Source organism: Haemorhous mexicanus, chromosome 6 (genome assembly GCF_027477595.1).
Source record: "Haemorhous mexicanus isolate bHaeMex1 chromosome 6, bHaeMex1.pri, whole genome shotgun sequence".
In the NCBI taxonomy this organism is placed as follows: Eukaryota; Metazoa; Chordata; class Aves; order Passeriformes; family Fringillidae; genus Haemorhous; species Haemorhous mexicanus.
Window position 1 is genome coordinate 982,042 of NC_082346.1, and position 15,980 is coordinate 998,021.

The window sequence follows — 15,980 nt, forward strand, 5'->3', positions numbered from 1 at the left end:
TGACACAAAATGGTACGTGCCTTCCTTCTCAACAACTGCTGCTTTTCACCCTAGAATGATCTGTGTTTTGTGGGGCCATTCCTCTCCTCCTCTTTGACTGATTACATTCTCAGGAGGGTGGAGAGAAAGGGAAAACCTTTAGAATGACAGCTCAGAAAGGCAATCCTTGCAACAGGGCAAGTTTTGAGGTGTTTCAACAACCCCCCCAGAGTTTCCCCCGGTGACAAATCTGATCTGGTACATCAGGCCAGTACACTCCAAAGGGAAGTTTCACATTTTGTAGGCTTAGGAATCTTTGCACAGTGGAAAGATCAGCTTTTCCTGAAGAAACTTTACATTCAAACATGACAGAAATCAAATTCAAAGTCAAATACAGACACTTTTGGGGTCCTGAGCTGCACTGCCAAAAAAGCACCTTCAGCTCCAGGTTCTCTAGGAGAGCTGCAAGCTGCCTGTGCTTGTAAAATCAAGCAGACTTCATGGTCTTCAAAAATAAATGGGACAGCCACATTTTAAAGCTGATTATTTAGATTGCAATATCAGCTTGTCTGCCACTTAAAAACAAGTGTATGTTGGGGTTTTTCATGCTGTAATAGAGAGCACTCGTAACCAGGAGGGAATGAGGCTCTCTACCCATCACTTCTGGGATGAAACCTGGTAACTGATTAATAACACACAATGGTATTACATCACACTTTAGGCAGCAAGAGAAGGAATATATCCAATTAAAACGGCAGGGGTAATTTACACGGGCAGATTACAGTAATTACCCAGGTTGGAATTTGGCCAGGACAAATGGGTTAACACCCCTACTCTACAACAGGAACGTTGTGGGATTTTTAATGACTGCAAATAGTCAAGATTTTGATTTCCTATCTTGTCCAAGACAGAAAGGGTTTGGTTTTGCTCTCACTTGTGCTGGTTTGTAAAGCTGGAATAATTTCTTTCAGTGGTTTACACTGATGTAGTTTGGCCCAGCAAGCTGCAGTCCTGTGCTGAGATTCAGCAGAGGCTTGGGGGGACAGCATCTCCTACTGGATCACTAAATCCTGCTGGAGCTTAAGGTATTCCTTGGATAGGTCCCATCTGGCCCTGACCTGGTTTGACCCCACTTAACTGACGAGCTCAGATGGGATTGCTGCTGCCCAGGAACGACACTGGAGAGAGCAACAGGCTGCACTCACACCCCTGCCTTGCCCTCCTCTTGGAAAATCTTCTGCACTGTGGTGCCTAATTAGTAATGAATGTTACCAGGGTGGGTTTAGAGTCCAGTCAGTGGAAAACTGGTCTAGTTCCACTAAATCCCTAAAATATCATCTCTGCAGGGGAGAGCAAGATCTGTCTTGTGTTTTAGCTGACTGCTTCTGGCTGCAGTTGCACACACTTTGTTTTTGGAAGATGCGAGCTCTAAGCATCTAATGCAAGATGACAACTTTTAATGAATCAGGCCCTTGAGGTTTGCTTTTCACAATTCATTTTGGAATGCAAAATACATATTTAAATTATATAATAATAATTCCCCAGTTTCATTCAATTATAAATCTTAATATCTATAAAAGCCCTGCATGAAACAAGAGTTTTACATGACAAGCACAAAAGGATTTGTGCTTGACTTTCTTTTAATCCAACATAAACAGAAGAATAATTCAATCAATCAGTTCAAACAAGTTCTTAAGCAAAAAAACAAAACCTGTTATCCTAGAATGATAAATGGGGCTTTGAATACCATGTTATCTATGAGTTTGGGAGTAAAAAAAAAATCTAAGACAGTATGAGGAAAAGTAAGCACAACAGAGCAGTATTAATTCAAGAAGCCCTAAAACCTGTACCAGTATTTAAAATGCAAAACTTTTCATGTAAGGAAAAAAAAAAAAGACATAAGAAACAACAATTTGTTCACAAAAATGTATGTTACAGTACCACTAGCATAAAATAGCTTCCTAATAAGCAATTTTGCAGATGTTATTTCTGCTCAGATCTTGTATTGATTCAAATAACCTTTACAATAATTAGCTGTAGCTCAAAAAAGATAAACAAATCATGACAATATACAATTGTTCTGGACAAAAGATAGAGAGCACTTCAGTGTTTCTAGCCCTGATCTCCAATTTGCTTATTATTAGAGAAGACAGGAGTAAATACAAAAGCTGGCTATTTCAGCCAGGCAATAGCTAATGCCAAGAAGAGAATGCGCATTCAAAGCTGTCCCAACTTGCTGCCTAATGAGTAGCAATTAATCCATCTTATTGTATTTCAAAATGCTGAAGACTCCATTCACATCAAAGGGAATTTTTCAAGGCTTTTATCATTGTTCATTTAAAAAAGTATAGAGCTATCTTTAGCATTTTATAATTGACAACAATATTTTCTTTTTATCCCTAAATGCGGAATGCAGAATAATAGATTTAAAAACATGTAATAGATGTGAACTGTAGGCATTTTAATGTGTCATTTTAATTTTTTGTCTCTAATTAATCTTGCACTGTGAAGAAAATCTGATATGAAAGCCTAAGATAGGTGTACATCCTGCTGTACACCTTTACTCTCTGTTTATGTACAACTTCCAATCCGTCTTTTGTCCTGAATGGACAGAGGGGACTTTGGCTCCCTGTCAGTGCAAAGGTGGGAATGCTGTGACCTGACACTGGGGACTGGTGTATTTGACACAGAAGCACAGCTCTGGAGTGTAGAACCTCTGCCTTGCCTCCTCCAGCCTCTGCCTGAGAGGAAATGCCATGAAGAGGAGCCGCCTTTCAGATCTGTCTCCAAGGACAATTTTATCTCAGCCTCTCTTCCCCTTTTCATGAGATTAAATTTCTCTAACTTCAGGAAGATTCTAATGACCTGAGTATACTAAGATTAAAATCTCTAAAATAGGTGTATTTTCCTGCTGCAAAGAGAATTAAAATGTGTGACATCCCTGGAAGGGCTGGGGGGACATTCTTTACTGGTGGTCTTGAAAGGCAGCAATAGCATTTATGGGTGAAACTTCACTTCCTTGCAGGCTGAGGATCCATCCTTCCATCCTTCCATCCATCCTCAGTGACTGCAGGCACTCATTGAAGAAAAGGGGCTTTGCTGGACCAAGGAGAGTTTATGTTTATGGCATGCAGGTGAGATTGCTGCCTCTTAGGACAGCTTCCAATGCCATGTGTGCAGATAGCTCTGGGATCCTGCCATCCTTGTGGATTTTTGCAGAAGATTAACACAAGAAGATTTGCTTGAGTCCTCTCCAAGAGCAGGTTTCAGACCAAGGCAGGACAGTAAGATCTCTTGGTACAAAACAAACTCAGCAGCTACTTGGGGGGAAAAGGGTTATTTGTATAAACTCTGTCAAACTAAGAGCACAGGAGTAGGGGCCAATGGGACAGACTGGATTTGGACACATTTCAAAAGAAAGTTGACATCAGATCCATAGGGGATTTTTTTTTAAGTAGTAACTGCTTCCCTGAATGCCACCAATCATAGGTTTTACAAGTGGCAGCTCACTGTTAAAAGGGTGAGCTGGCCTGGGTGGGAAGCATAGAATCATAGAATGGTTTGGGTTGGAAGGGACCTGAAAAATCATCTAGTTCCAAACCCACTGCTAGTGGGAGTTTTTTAAAAGGTCACCTCCCACTGGACCAGGTGGCTTCAAGCACCATCCAGCCTGGCCTTGAAGACTGCCAGGGCTGAGGCACTCACAGCTTCTCTGGGCAACCTCTTCCAGAGTCTCACCACCCTCACAGTAATTTTTTTCTCCTAATATCTAAACCTATTCTCTTTCAGTTTGAAGCCATTCCTTCTTGTCCTGTCAATACATGCTTGCATAAAAAAATCACAGGTGTAAAAAACTGTGCATTTAATCTTCTCCTTGGTCACCCTTTCACCAGGGAGTGCAGACAGCAGCCACTCCAGGACAGCAAGAGCCTGTCATCTTTCCAAGGACATTGATGGGGCTCTTCAGGCTGCTACCAAAATTGGTCCCCGTTGAAACAATGAGCACTCAGAGGTGCTGGAGTGTATCCACCTTGTCTTCCTTTTGCACCAGTGATGTCCTTCTCAGGCAGCTTTTGAAGTCCTCTGCAAACTGCTTTGGCAGGGGGGAAGTTGGTCTAAATGATCTCCAGAGGTCTCTTTCAATCCTACACAGTCCATGATTCCAGGTGATTCTGAGTGACAGTGGGCCACACAGATGGTTCAACACAGAAATAATAAGAAAAAGGGGCAGTAGCACAAACAAAATGTCTGAAGAAGCAAAGTTCCACCTCAGGTTCAAAACCAGCAGTTTCTTCCACCTCCAGGGAGCAATTGCAGCAGGCAAGAGGAACGAGAGCTCTCTTCTTCCTGAGGCAGCCCCCTGTGGCACCTTCCTACATCAAAGCTTCACCTCTTCCCTGTGGGGAGGACAAGGCCTGTGGGAGGCTGTCCCCTCTCCAGGAGGGACCAGTGCAAGGGGGCAGGTGTCATGCCATGGCTCCCGTTCACTGGGACCAACGCTGGCAAGGCTGAGAAGAGGGAGGTGGGGAGGGCCTGGCTCCTTCCCCCTTCCTGGGCACTCCTCGGGCTGGGGCTGGGCAGGAGTAGCTGGGGAGGGGTCAGGGCTCCGAGGGAGCTCATCCCACGGGCAGCATGGACACTCAGCAGCAGGGCTAGGACGAGCAGCTCGGCACCCATGGGCCAGCCAGCCCTGCTGGGGGAGGGCTGGGGTGGCTTTTGTCAGCAAGGACAGGGGCCAGCCAAGCTCTGCCACCTGTGTGCATGCTGTCCCCACCGTGGTGTGGCAGAGAGGTGAAGCAAATGCCCCTGGGGCATCTTCCTGAGGCCATCAGCTCCTAGCAGTGACACGGCAGCTGCTCCACTTTCCACCCAGCACTGGGGGAGCTGCAGCCCACGGGCAGGTGGGAAAAGGGCAACAAGGCATGAAGCTCTTACAAAATATCTCGTAGTCCAAACAGATCTTCCCTTCTTCAGGCGACTCCTTAAAATGAAACTTCCTCCCAGATCTCTATTTACTGAAAATGCCATCTAGACTAGATGAAATATTCTTAAGAGTTGGCTACCTCTCTGTTCTTTGGAAAGCTTCAATAAAAGTACAGCAGGTGCAGTACTTTAAAATGTTTTTTTAATGCTTTGTAAGTGTCTTCACATTTTAAGGTATTTTGGGCACTCAGAAAGGGAAACATTTTAGAGCAGTAAATCCAATAATTGTGTTTGACTCCTAGGCCTGTATTTGGTACCTACGTGGGCTTCCTGATTTTTGCAGCCCTGAGCTTTTACCAGTCCTCTAAAACTCCAGGAGCTGCTGGTGCTGAGCACCTCTGAAAGTAAGGCCACCTACTTACAAACTTAATTTTAGGCATCAAGGCTTGACAATTTGAGCTTAAAATGCTACATATCTCTGTATTATTGCACCCTGGGTTAAGAAGCAGTACGTTTAAGTTGTCTTAGTCGTTCTTTACGAACCCCAACTGCTCAGCCAGTGCAGCTAAAAAGCCAGCCACCAACAGCCAGACAAGCTTGCCAGCATGCTGCCCATGAAAAACCCAGTGCTGCTGTCAGGGAGGCCTGTTACAAAGGCAGGCTGTTATTCCTACTCTGCAGTCCAGGATGGGGGTGAGCATCCGCAGTGCTCACCGCTCAGGGCCGGCAAAGCACTGCCCGAAACGTTTTGCTTTCCAGCTAGGACAAAAACGGGATTTGTTCTCTTAACTGGGTGAAGGAAAAGGAAAAAAAAAAAAATCCACTCACATTAAAAGGAGAGGAAAAAAAAAAAAAGAGGGAAGTAAAAGATTTACAAGTTCCTTCACTTTTTATTTAAAAAAATTGACAGGAAAAAAACTGCAAAACTCCCTCTTCCACTTTTAAAATGGTGTGGGAAGAAAGCCCCAAAAAATCTCAAAATCTCTGCTGAAAAACTTGGAAAAACAAGCAGTCCAAGGAACCCCTATTAAGCATTTCCAAGAGGTTCTTTTCAGCCTTAGAATATATTTTATGGAAGGCAGAGAAAACGGGGACATGTACAATTCATCATGTCAGATTAAGCAAACATACTTAATATTCCCTGAACAGGACTCTGACTGAGGGTTTCCAAAAATTAAATGTCAATAATTTACTTTAAAAAAAAAATTATATTTCAGGGAATCTTGTAAACAGTGTGTGACTTGAGGTGATATTAGTTTGTAGTCTAGAAACACCACAGAGCAATCTGGATAAGCTGTGCTCTCTGGCACTTGGAATAAATGACCTGGTTTAAGTATTCTTGATATCAGTTCAGAAGCACGGACAAAAAACATTTGGGAATGGAAAACAATTACCCCAATTACTCCTCTGGAAAAAGCAAAAAAAAAAATATATATATAAAAAGCATCTACACAACTATGCAAAACCCCTGTGCACTTAAATACGCTGCTAGGACTTGACTGTTAAAAAGCAAAACAAAAAAATGGACTAAGGGGTTAAAAACGAGGTTTAGGTGCTGAGCTGTTACAAAGAGGAGTTCACTTGGCATTTGGACAGTGTTAAGACAACGTTTTTAATGTGGAGGCTAGTGCAGAACCCGGGGATTAAACACAAAGAGACTGAGAGAGCTCCCACATGCAGGAGAAGGAGGTTACAGGCACAGCAGCCCCAGCGCTCGCCCATCACCGCGGGGAGGAGGAAGGGACAGGCATAGCAACCACAAGCCCAAAAGCAGAAAAGCGCATACCTTCAGCTTGGAATGAAAATCACGAGATTTCCTTCTGGCAAGAACCTGAATGTGACTAGACACCTGCAGGGTAGGGGAAGGGAGGAAACAAAGGAAAAGCCTGTAACCATGGAGATGAAAAGCCCCCTACAACTGGGCAAGCCAAACGTACCTTAATGGCGGCTTGAATTTCTCGAACTTTCTTTCTTGCTAAGACCTGTATGTGACTAGACACCTACATTGTTCAGGTTTATAGGGAAAAAAAAAAACAACAAACAAAAGAAAAACAAAAAGCAAATCAAATTTTAAATGTCTATTTTTTCCTTAAAAAAAAAAAAAGAAAAAAAAAAAACTTTTCTGAGGGGAGGAAGTTATTTGCACCTTCAGTAAGCTCTGCTGTTAAAGATACCACATTCCCAGCCAGATACCAAGCTCTCAGCACCAAGGCTTAACAATACAGGTCAAGTCACTGCAGTGACTTGATTAAGGAAACAAAAAAAAAAGAGAAAAGAAAAAAAGAAGTGTAACCCACCAGGTTGTGCGTTCAGCTACAAGACAGAAGACACAGTTCACAGCTGGACGCAGCAGCCCACGTGCTTTGGTACCACCCATGCCCAGGCCCTGAGCTCTCATGTGGGAGCCCAAAGGATTTCCACCCCATCTGCTGGGGATGATGCAGATGCCTACTCTGACCATTTGCCACTAGGCTGGAGATGTAGCTTGGCACCAAGAAATTTTATCCATTATTTATTGTGCTCTGCGGCTCCAGCGAGGAGATTCGGGCTGCATTTTGAGTCCACTGAAATGCTTTAAATTCTGGCACAAATGATAAAATACTGGCACAACACAGGTCCCTGAACCCCCGCTGGTTTCCTTGGTAATCTCAGCATCAAGTATGCCCACAAAACATTTGTGTAACTGGGGACCAGCAACTTGACATCAGCTTGAGTGATGCCCAGGTCTGGCCCAGGGCTGTGTTGCTCAGAAATTTGTGCAGACCCAGTCCTACACTACAGCAGTTACTGGTCAGATATTGCTGCCTGTGCTGTGACAGGTCTGGGCCCAAATTCACATTCCTGTTTACCCAGGGACATACTCAAATCCATGCTGTTGCTGATGAGGGTTTAATGATGCTGCCCAGCAACACTTGGTAGCACTCAGCATCCTTCATCCTTCTGTGAAGGTTTAAAACCTGAAGTGATGGCAAAAACCACTAAAGGGAAATCTCTGATTCTCGTCTGACCCCGGACATACCAGATCAGGTGGTGCACATTTTTCCTACATTAGTTACAATTCCTGTCTGGGAAAGAACAAAGCAAAAGAAAAGGAGAAACAATGATTTCCTCCTCTGTAAGACTGTTCTGTGACAATAGTGCCAAAAAGCCTGTATTTTAGTAGGGAAGCAAACCATGATGCATCAATGAGCGCAGTCCCTGAAGGCCACCTTCGAGAAGCAGCTCAGGAACCAGTTTGCAGTAATTCAAAGTTATACTGCTGCTTACTGAGCAATTTTGCAGTCAAACACCTAGACTGAGTTTTCACACAGGTTCATTTGTTTTGCTTTCAGTGGAATATTAGTGGTGTTAAAGGTTATACAAGAAGAACAACTGTAACATTTAACCACTTGGTTAAAACTCCAGAGTAGCCACAAACCAACTCCTGTAAGCAGTCAGTTTAAAGTGATTTATGCCTCACTACAGAGCGATGTACAAGCATGGAGGCAGACATTGCCACACATCACAGCCCTCCTGCTTTCTTGGAACATGCTGGCCAAGGATCTAACCCCAAGCTCTGCATTTTGACTCCTGACTTTATGATCCCAGAAGAAGTTCCAGCTCCTGGAGCTCACACGGGCAAGGCAGGGCAGAACTGGGGACTCTGCCTTCAGTTTGTGATTTCTGTGCCAGTCTTGGTTTGGTCCTTTCCCACGTGCTGCAGTTCTCCTCCTTTCCCATGCTTTTTTCATCCTTTGCGCACATGCTTTCTTCCTGACTGACAAGGGACACCACCCAGGGTGAAACAGCCCCCAAAGTGCTTCAAACCCGAGTGCTGGCAGCTCTGTGTGACCCAGTGCCACCTTTCTGTGCCCTGCAGGACATGCCCAGCGTGCCCATGGGCCAGCCTCTGCCTGCCCTTTGTCACACACCTGCAGGGCCACAAGGGGAGTCCCACACCTGACCCTAAAGCAAGGCACCTCTGCCTTTGTGGGGTGTTTTTAAACAGTGCAGTAACCACAACACAAACTGTGCTTTCTGCAAGGCTGCTGATTGCTGTGAATATTATGAATTAAAGGATTTAGTAATATGAGATAAATCAATGGTTATGTGGTAATCATCTAAAACAAACTTAAGGTAGTTCTGAGGTTTATTCAGACTCTTACATGAATGAAATTTTATCATGGTCAAAGACCAGGAGCCTGAAGGCTCATAGGTAAAATTTAAAATTATTTTTATGTCCTCTAGCAACTACAGGCCATAACCTGAGAGCATGATTATGATTAGTTCATTTTTATATATTTAGCTCTCATATCCAAGAATCATAATCTCTATTATACAGCTGAATTCTCTTAACTTTTAAGAAGTTCCATTATTTACCATCTCAAAATAATAATTACACTATAATATTATATAGAGAAATAAACCATGCTTTATGGTTTTGCTTCAACTTTTGATTTTTTTTTATGAAATATGGGGGGATAATAGCTTCATTTACAGACAGATTAATAAAAAATGAATCCTCACACCCGCACAACATAAACCCCAGAGTTTTAAATATTCTCTAAACAGCATGTATTTCATCTGAACAGTGAAGTCAATACATCATCCCATCAGAGCTGAAGCACAGACAGCCACTGCAGCCAAAAATGCCAGGTTTTGTCATCCATTGACATGCATACTTCCCCACTGGGTTATTTTACCTGCTTCCTGGTCCGTGTCTTCCCTGTCCTAAGTTTGATGTATCTGGCTATCAATTCATTCCTACCTGAAACAAAGAGAAATTCATGGTAAGGCACAAGCAGCATGACAGCCAGAAACCCCATCAAAAACCACATTTGAACACATGAGCTCCATGCATATCAGGTTTGTTATCTTACACGTACTCTATTTTTCTTTGCAAACAATCTCCTAGTATTTCTCATTGCTCGCCAGTACTTCTCCCCCATCTCCTTCTCCTTCCATCTCCTTCCTCTTCCTTACATTTGCCAGTATTTCTCATTGCTCACCAGTACTTCTCCCCCATCTCCTTCTCCTTCTCCTTCCATCTCCTTCCTCTTCCTTACATTTGCCAGTATTTCTCATTGCTCACCAGTACTTCTCTCCCATCTCCTTCTCCTTCCATCTCCTTTCTCTTCCTTACATTTGCCAGTATTTCTCATTGCTCACCAGTACTTCTCCCCCATCTCCTTCTCCTTCCATCTCCTTTCTCTTCCTTACATTTGCCAGTATTTCTCATTGCTCACCAGTACTTCTCCCCCATCTCCTTCTCCTTCCGTCTCCTTTCTCTTCCTTACATTTGTCAGCACTTCTCATTGCTCACCAGTACTTCTCTCCCATCTCCTTCTCCTTCCATCTCCTTTCTCTTCCTTACATTTGCCAGTATTTCTCATTGCTCACCAGTACTTCTCTCCCATCTTTCCTCGTGCCACAGGAGCTGTGCAGGGCACCACGAGTTCAGTGTCTGCCCATCCAAGTCCTGCAGCCCTTTACAGGCAGAGAGGAACCTCCTTGGCCAGCAGCAGTGCCCAGTATGATCTCTCACTGGAGAACCTCCCATCCTGGGGCTGACACAAGGTCTGGGCTCCTCTGGCTTTGCTTCCAGCTGCTTCAGGTGTTTTTTGTCCCCCTGGAGCCCTGTGGGAGGAGTGGCTGCTCTTGAGAAGGTCGTGTGCTACCTGAGCCTAAGTGCCAATCACCCAGCTGTGCCAGCTCCTCTCCAAGTTTTCATTCTGCAAGGAAGACAGCAAAACCTGTCCTTCCTGCCAGAAAGCCTCCTCCAGAGATGGAAATCACTGTCCCAGTCCAGCAGGTTATCAATCAATGACTCGCAAGAGTGGCTGCCCTGCAGTGCTGATGCTCCTGTGGGAGCAGGGCCCATGAACATGGTGATTTGTTATTCAGAGCTCTGTTTCTCTTGGAAATGTGAAATACTTCCAAGTCTCTAAAATGGCTATTTGACTCTTCTTCAGTCACACATTATGCTACCTAATGCAAACTAACATTTTCTGTCCAAATAATTTCCTTCCCAAGTATTGCTGACATGGAAGATAACATGAGTTTTATGTGGTGTCCTGTTTATTTTCACTGCATATTATGTTTCTTCTCTATGGGCTGTAATAACTTAAATATACTTGTTCAACAAGTTCTAAGTTACAGAGCTATTTGCATTCAGCACAGGGGAAAAGCAGCCCGTGTGTAGAAAATGAGAAAACTGATTTAGCAGTGAGCTGAAAATGGGGAGGTTAAGAAAATAACTTGTCACCCACCAAGCTATTTTGAAGTGGATGAGTACCTCGCTGGGGAATGCAGAAAATTATTTTATCAGCCAGGGCTTCAAACCCTTACAGCTTTGATATTGTGGGGGAGAGACGGGGAAGTTTTGAAGTAGCCTGCATATGTTTGAAGTGTATTTTGTGACTGAAAGATTGAACACATTTAGTCAAACTAGACTTTTTCTTCTGTCTCCCCCCGTGAGCCTTATTGTATCAAATGCCTCACGGCTCCTGTCTCTTTTATGTTTGCTAAATGGGTACCAGAACATGAAATATCAACTCAGAGCAGAGCTGCGTTTTTGTTTTGGTCTGGACTGTGTGCCACGTTTCCCACAACATGCCACTGGTTTGTAGCTCTCCAGCAGGTCTCTTCAGGACAAACTTCAGGAGGTAAATTTTGCGTGAGCAAACAGTTACACAAACCAGCCACATTTCTGCACACAAATGAGGGATTTCCGTATGCAAACAGAGGAGCAGGTAGTTACCTAATTTCATGCAAAGGCCTTGTCTTTAGGCTGAACAGGAGCTCTGCAGCCTGTTGTGCTCACAAAACACTTGCCATTTGAAGAGAGCATGTGCCTTTGTGTTCATGGGGTGAAAGCAGGGCATGCTCCACCTCTGTGCCTCCCTGGTCTCGTGCTCTTTCTCATAACCCAAACAGAAGCCTGCAAGGGCAGCCCTCTGTGGCCTGGCGAGATGAGAGATCACCACATTCCTGCCATCACCAGTGTGATAGGTAATATGGGCATTTTCCTTTTTCTAAATGCACATTTTGATTTAATTGGGGAATGTCCCCCCTCCAGAAAGTACCTGCTGTGCACATGTTTAAGTTTGTGCACACTTTAATACCCAGAATGGGCTTTTTTTGCTGCAACAATATTGTCAGGTTGTTGTGATCAGCAGCAGGTGACTGTGCCAGGTCAGTGATACTATAAGGCGCTGCAAAGGATGCAATGCCATCTCTTGTCCCTCTGCCTGTGCTGCAGATGTTTCAAATACCTGGGCACAGCACAGGTCACTCCAGCAATGGCCACTCCTGCCCCTTAAGGCAGCCCTATGCAGTCCCTGGCCACAGCTGAGGTTTCACAGCTCTCCTCCCAGACAAGAGAGCTAAAAAGCTACTTTTAAAGGAGAGCCCAGGTTCCCAGCCAGCCAATTGACAGGAAAAAGCATCTTTATTAAAAACACCAAGCACTGAAAGTCTAGACTGTATTATTTGAGTGCTGTCTCTGGTTGAGCCCCAGTCCACCCATGAAATACTCACAGGGGGTTTTTGTAGCCATTATCTGGCTGGCCAGGGCTATGACTAACAGGACTGCAGTTTTGGCAAGTGACTGCTTCCCTTAAGCTGAAGGCTACCCAGAGCCTAACTCAGGAGACTCAGCAGGGTGGAATAATGTGCCTTAACTTGCAGGGAGGAGGAACTCCACAAGAAGCCATAAAAAGTGGCAGAGGTAAAAGCCCAAGACATGTTTTCCTTACCATCATGTTTTCAACACAGCAAAGACACATGCATCAGGTTTAGCCAGAGCAGGAGATACTGAAGGCTCACTAAATACCTTCTCCCTGGCCACAGCAATCTGAAAAGACATAAATTCCTTCTTGGGCTACCAAAAGCCATGAACACAAACAGAAGCACTGCCTGATATAAACAAGATAGATGCCCCCAGCTAAAAGTTTACAGCCATAATGTTATCTGCCAAACACTGGTGCTCTTCTTTACCAGCTCTGACAGATAGGGACAGAAATGATCTTATCTCCAGATCAACTGAAGTCCAAAGAGGATTTTAAAGAAAGGAAAGCTTAATAATCCTAAATACACCCTTTCCCGTTCTTGGGAATAAGAAGAGTCTGAAACAAAAGAAGGCTCATGGAACTTCTTTAACTGGCCATTAGAAACCTTAGGGTGAAAAATGCTCATTAATAAATAGATCTGTTTTCTCTAGAAGAGCTCAGCTATGGAAATACTTTCCATACACACCCTCCCTCTGTCTCCTTGTCATATAGATCTGGGAAATTGCCTGGCAGAAGAGAAGAGGTCAGATTTATGAACTGTAAATTTTCAGCTCTTTTTTCCTGTCATTTGCTGTGACAGTCTCCTGCTTTGAATGTTTTGGTTCAGGTATCAAAGAGAGGCATGGGGAGGTGCCTGGTTAGATAAAACATCTTCACAGCACAGGAATCTTTTCCAAGGATCTTGAAAAGATCAAGAGAGGACCAGAACAAATATTTTACATAGGCTGCTTCTTAGAGTTTGCTTTTTCCCTGTTAATTCAGGCTTTATCTGTCATGTCCTTCTGTGGCACCAGTGCAATTGCAAACTATAATTCTCCCTGCACTGATGCTGAGGAAGAGGCATTTTGTGCAAAGGAACATATTTTTTTAATCATGGCACGGAGTAAAAAGCGAGTTCAGCTAGAAAACAGCGCAGATGCTGAAAACCTGTGAGGCCCTGTGGACAGCCAAAGCTCTCAAAGCTCCACTGTGGCCCCTCCAAGGGCACAGCCGAGTCCCCAGGGCAGCCCTGCTCCAGCCAAGCCTTGGCACACAGGCTCTCTCCACCTTCCCAATCCACTGCCCCATCCCTGAGCACCTCAGCAGGGAGTGCCTGCTGATCCTGGACCCCTCTCAGGCAGCAGAGAGCTGGCGCTTTGCTCCTCTTGCTGCAAACAAGCAGCAGCAGCTGCAGAGTGGGGCAGCGCCGCCGCCCCTGCCCGGGGGAGGCAGTTGTTGCTCTAACAGAGGGCCCTTGTGCAGGGAGCCTCCCCCACCAACGCTGTCTCCAAGAACAGCCCAAGGCAGCCGAGCATCAGCCCCCACAAAGGTCTGTGTGAGGCTCCTGCCTTCGCCCTTGACGGCAATGGTGTGTTTGTCTCCCCTCACCCAGCACCAGCAAGGCCCTGAAGGTGGAAATCCAGCCCTGCCTGAGGCAGGCGTCACTGGCATCCCCTTCATGGGCCAGAAAGAGCACCAGCACCACTGCAGGGAGCCTCCACAGCACCACAGGCAGCTCCACCAGCACCTGCACCAGCTGTGGACGTGCTCTTGGCCACACCGTGTCCCTTTCCTGTCTCCTGGCCAGGGGCATCGGTGCTCAAAGGCAACAGGGCAGGGAGCGGGTGCACCACGTCCCGGAGCAGCCGTGAGGCCGGCGGGCGTCTTTATTTAGAACATTAATGACACAAATTAAACCTCTGCCCTCCCAGCTCCCAGTAATAGGCACTATCCAAATGGGATAAAAATAGGCAAGTGTGGGAAATAAAGCCAGCTAGCAACTTGAAAATGAACAGCTAATTTTAAAAAGTTTTCATGCTCAGCCACATAATTCAAGTTGTGACCGAGGAGAAAAGCCTGTTTTTTTCAGATAATGAAACAGGATGAATCTCTTCAAATTCGACAAGACTGTGGCTCAGAACAGGTATTTCCCATCCTGACCGAGAAGTCTGGGGACAGACCCGCACAATTTCATCTCCCAAATCATTCTCACAGCCATGCTTACACCATAACAAAGGCTTGTTCAGCCAGCTTTGCTCAACTCCACTTCTGCCTGGCCTGCCGAGCGCTCCCCCAGCACAGTGCTGCCCATGTGCCTGGGGGCCAAATCTGGAGAGCTGCTGGGGCTTTTTCTCCGTGAGGGAGCAGCTGTGAGCGCTCCGCTGGGAGCAGCGCCCAGCTCTTTGTCTGGCTACGGAGCAGGAGCTGGATGCGGGTCCCAGCCCAGGCACGGACACGGTCAGCGGCGATGTGCCGCTTTGAACCCTTTCCCCAGCAGAAAGGAGGCACGGGGCCCTTGGGCAGCAGAGCTCACAGCCGGTGGGGGCAAAGCTGCTCCTCACGGCGCTCGGCCCCAGCAGCTTCCCGCTCTGTTTTGCCGGCGGAACATCCGGCTCTGGGAGACCTCGCCTCAAATTCGGCAGCGCCGCTTCCCGAAGGCGCCTCACGGCTCCGCGGCCTAACAAAAAGCCTCTTGTAGATAAAAGAGCTCTGCGAGTCAACAACTGGCTAAGCAGTTTAAACCTCTAAGTAAGGCATCCTCTATTTAAACGTTATAGGCAAATCTAATTTAAGCTTTTAAAAATATTATGGGCAGGTGTTTAAGTGGCGGGCACACTGGGCCGGGCCGAGGGGGCTGGGCCCCGCTTGCCAGGCCAGCAGCATTTTGTTCAGCCAGGCCTTCTGCAGAAGGGCCACGTGACGGAGGCCAAATAAACAGCATCTGGGGATTTTCAATTACAGACCTTCACCCAGCATGCCTGCACTGTAATCTCTACCAGATGAGGCTCAGGCCTCACTATTTTCAATAATTCACACACTGTGTACACATAACATGACAATAAGGGCATTCATGCAACCGCCTGATTCGCACATCAAAGCTCCCAAATGGCCAGCTGTAAGCATGCTTACTGCTGAATAATTCATTCTTTTCACAGGCTTGAAAAAACGCTCAGCGGGAGTTGGCAAGCTTGTGTTCTTTCCTGTGTGGTATGCTAAACTCGAATTTTGAAAGAGGTACAGCCCCACTAAAAAGAGTCAGAGATACAACTATTTAAATGTGCATATGCGGGCTTTCGGATGGCTGCTCACAGAAAAAAAAAAAAAAGAGGAGGAAAAAGCAGCTCTACATTTCCAAGGGGATAGTGGAGATAAGAGGAAATAACCTACTCTGAAGGCAGGTGGTTAATAGAAATAATATGATAAAGCTGTTTTCTGGCTGGTAAAATATTTTTACACATATTATTCCTGGCTAAAAATCTTGGATATACCAGGCACATAATAGTCAACAAGTTCAGCAGACATGAAATTTCCTCATACTTAGCATAAATT

General features: G+C 45.4%; 1 protein-coding gene across 6 annotated transcripts in view; it reads right to left on the reverse strand.

Annotated features, from left to right (window-relative positions):
- Nucleotides 1–15,980, reverse strand: part of TEAD1 (TEA domain transcription factor 1) — a 166,198-nt gene that overhangs the window by 35,581 nt on the left and 114,637 nt on the right. For 3 of the 6 annotated variants that reach the window (XM_059848271.1, XM_059848269.1, XM_059848270.1), the window contains 3 exons: nt 9,585–9,649; nt 6,840–6,902; nt 6,689–6,751 (listed from right to left, as the gene is read on the reverse strand). In XM_059848271.1, coding sequence (XP_059704254.1) covers nt 6,689–6,751; nt 6,840–6,902; nt 9,585–9,649 — 191 coding nt within the window. The remainder of the gene's footprint in view (nt 1–6,688; nt 6,752–6,839; nt 6,903–9,584; nt 9,650–15,980) is intronic. The other 3 variants (XM_059848272.1, XM_059848273.1, XM_059848274.1) reach the window with 2 other exon arrangements.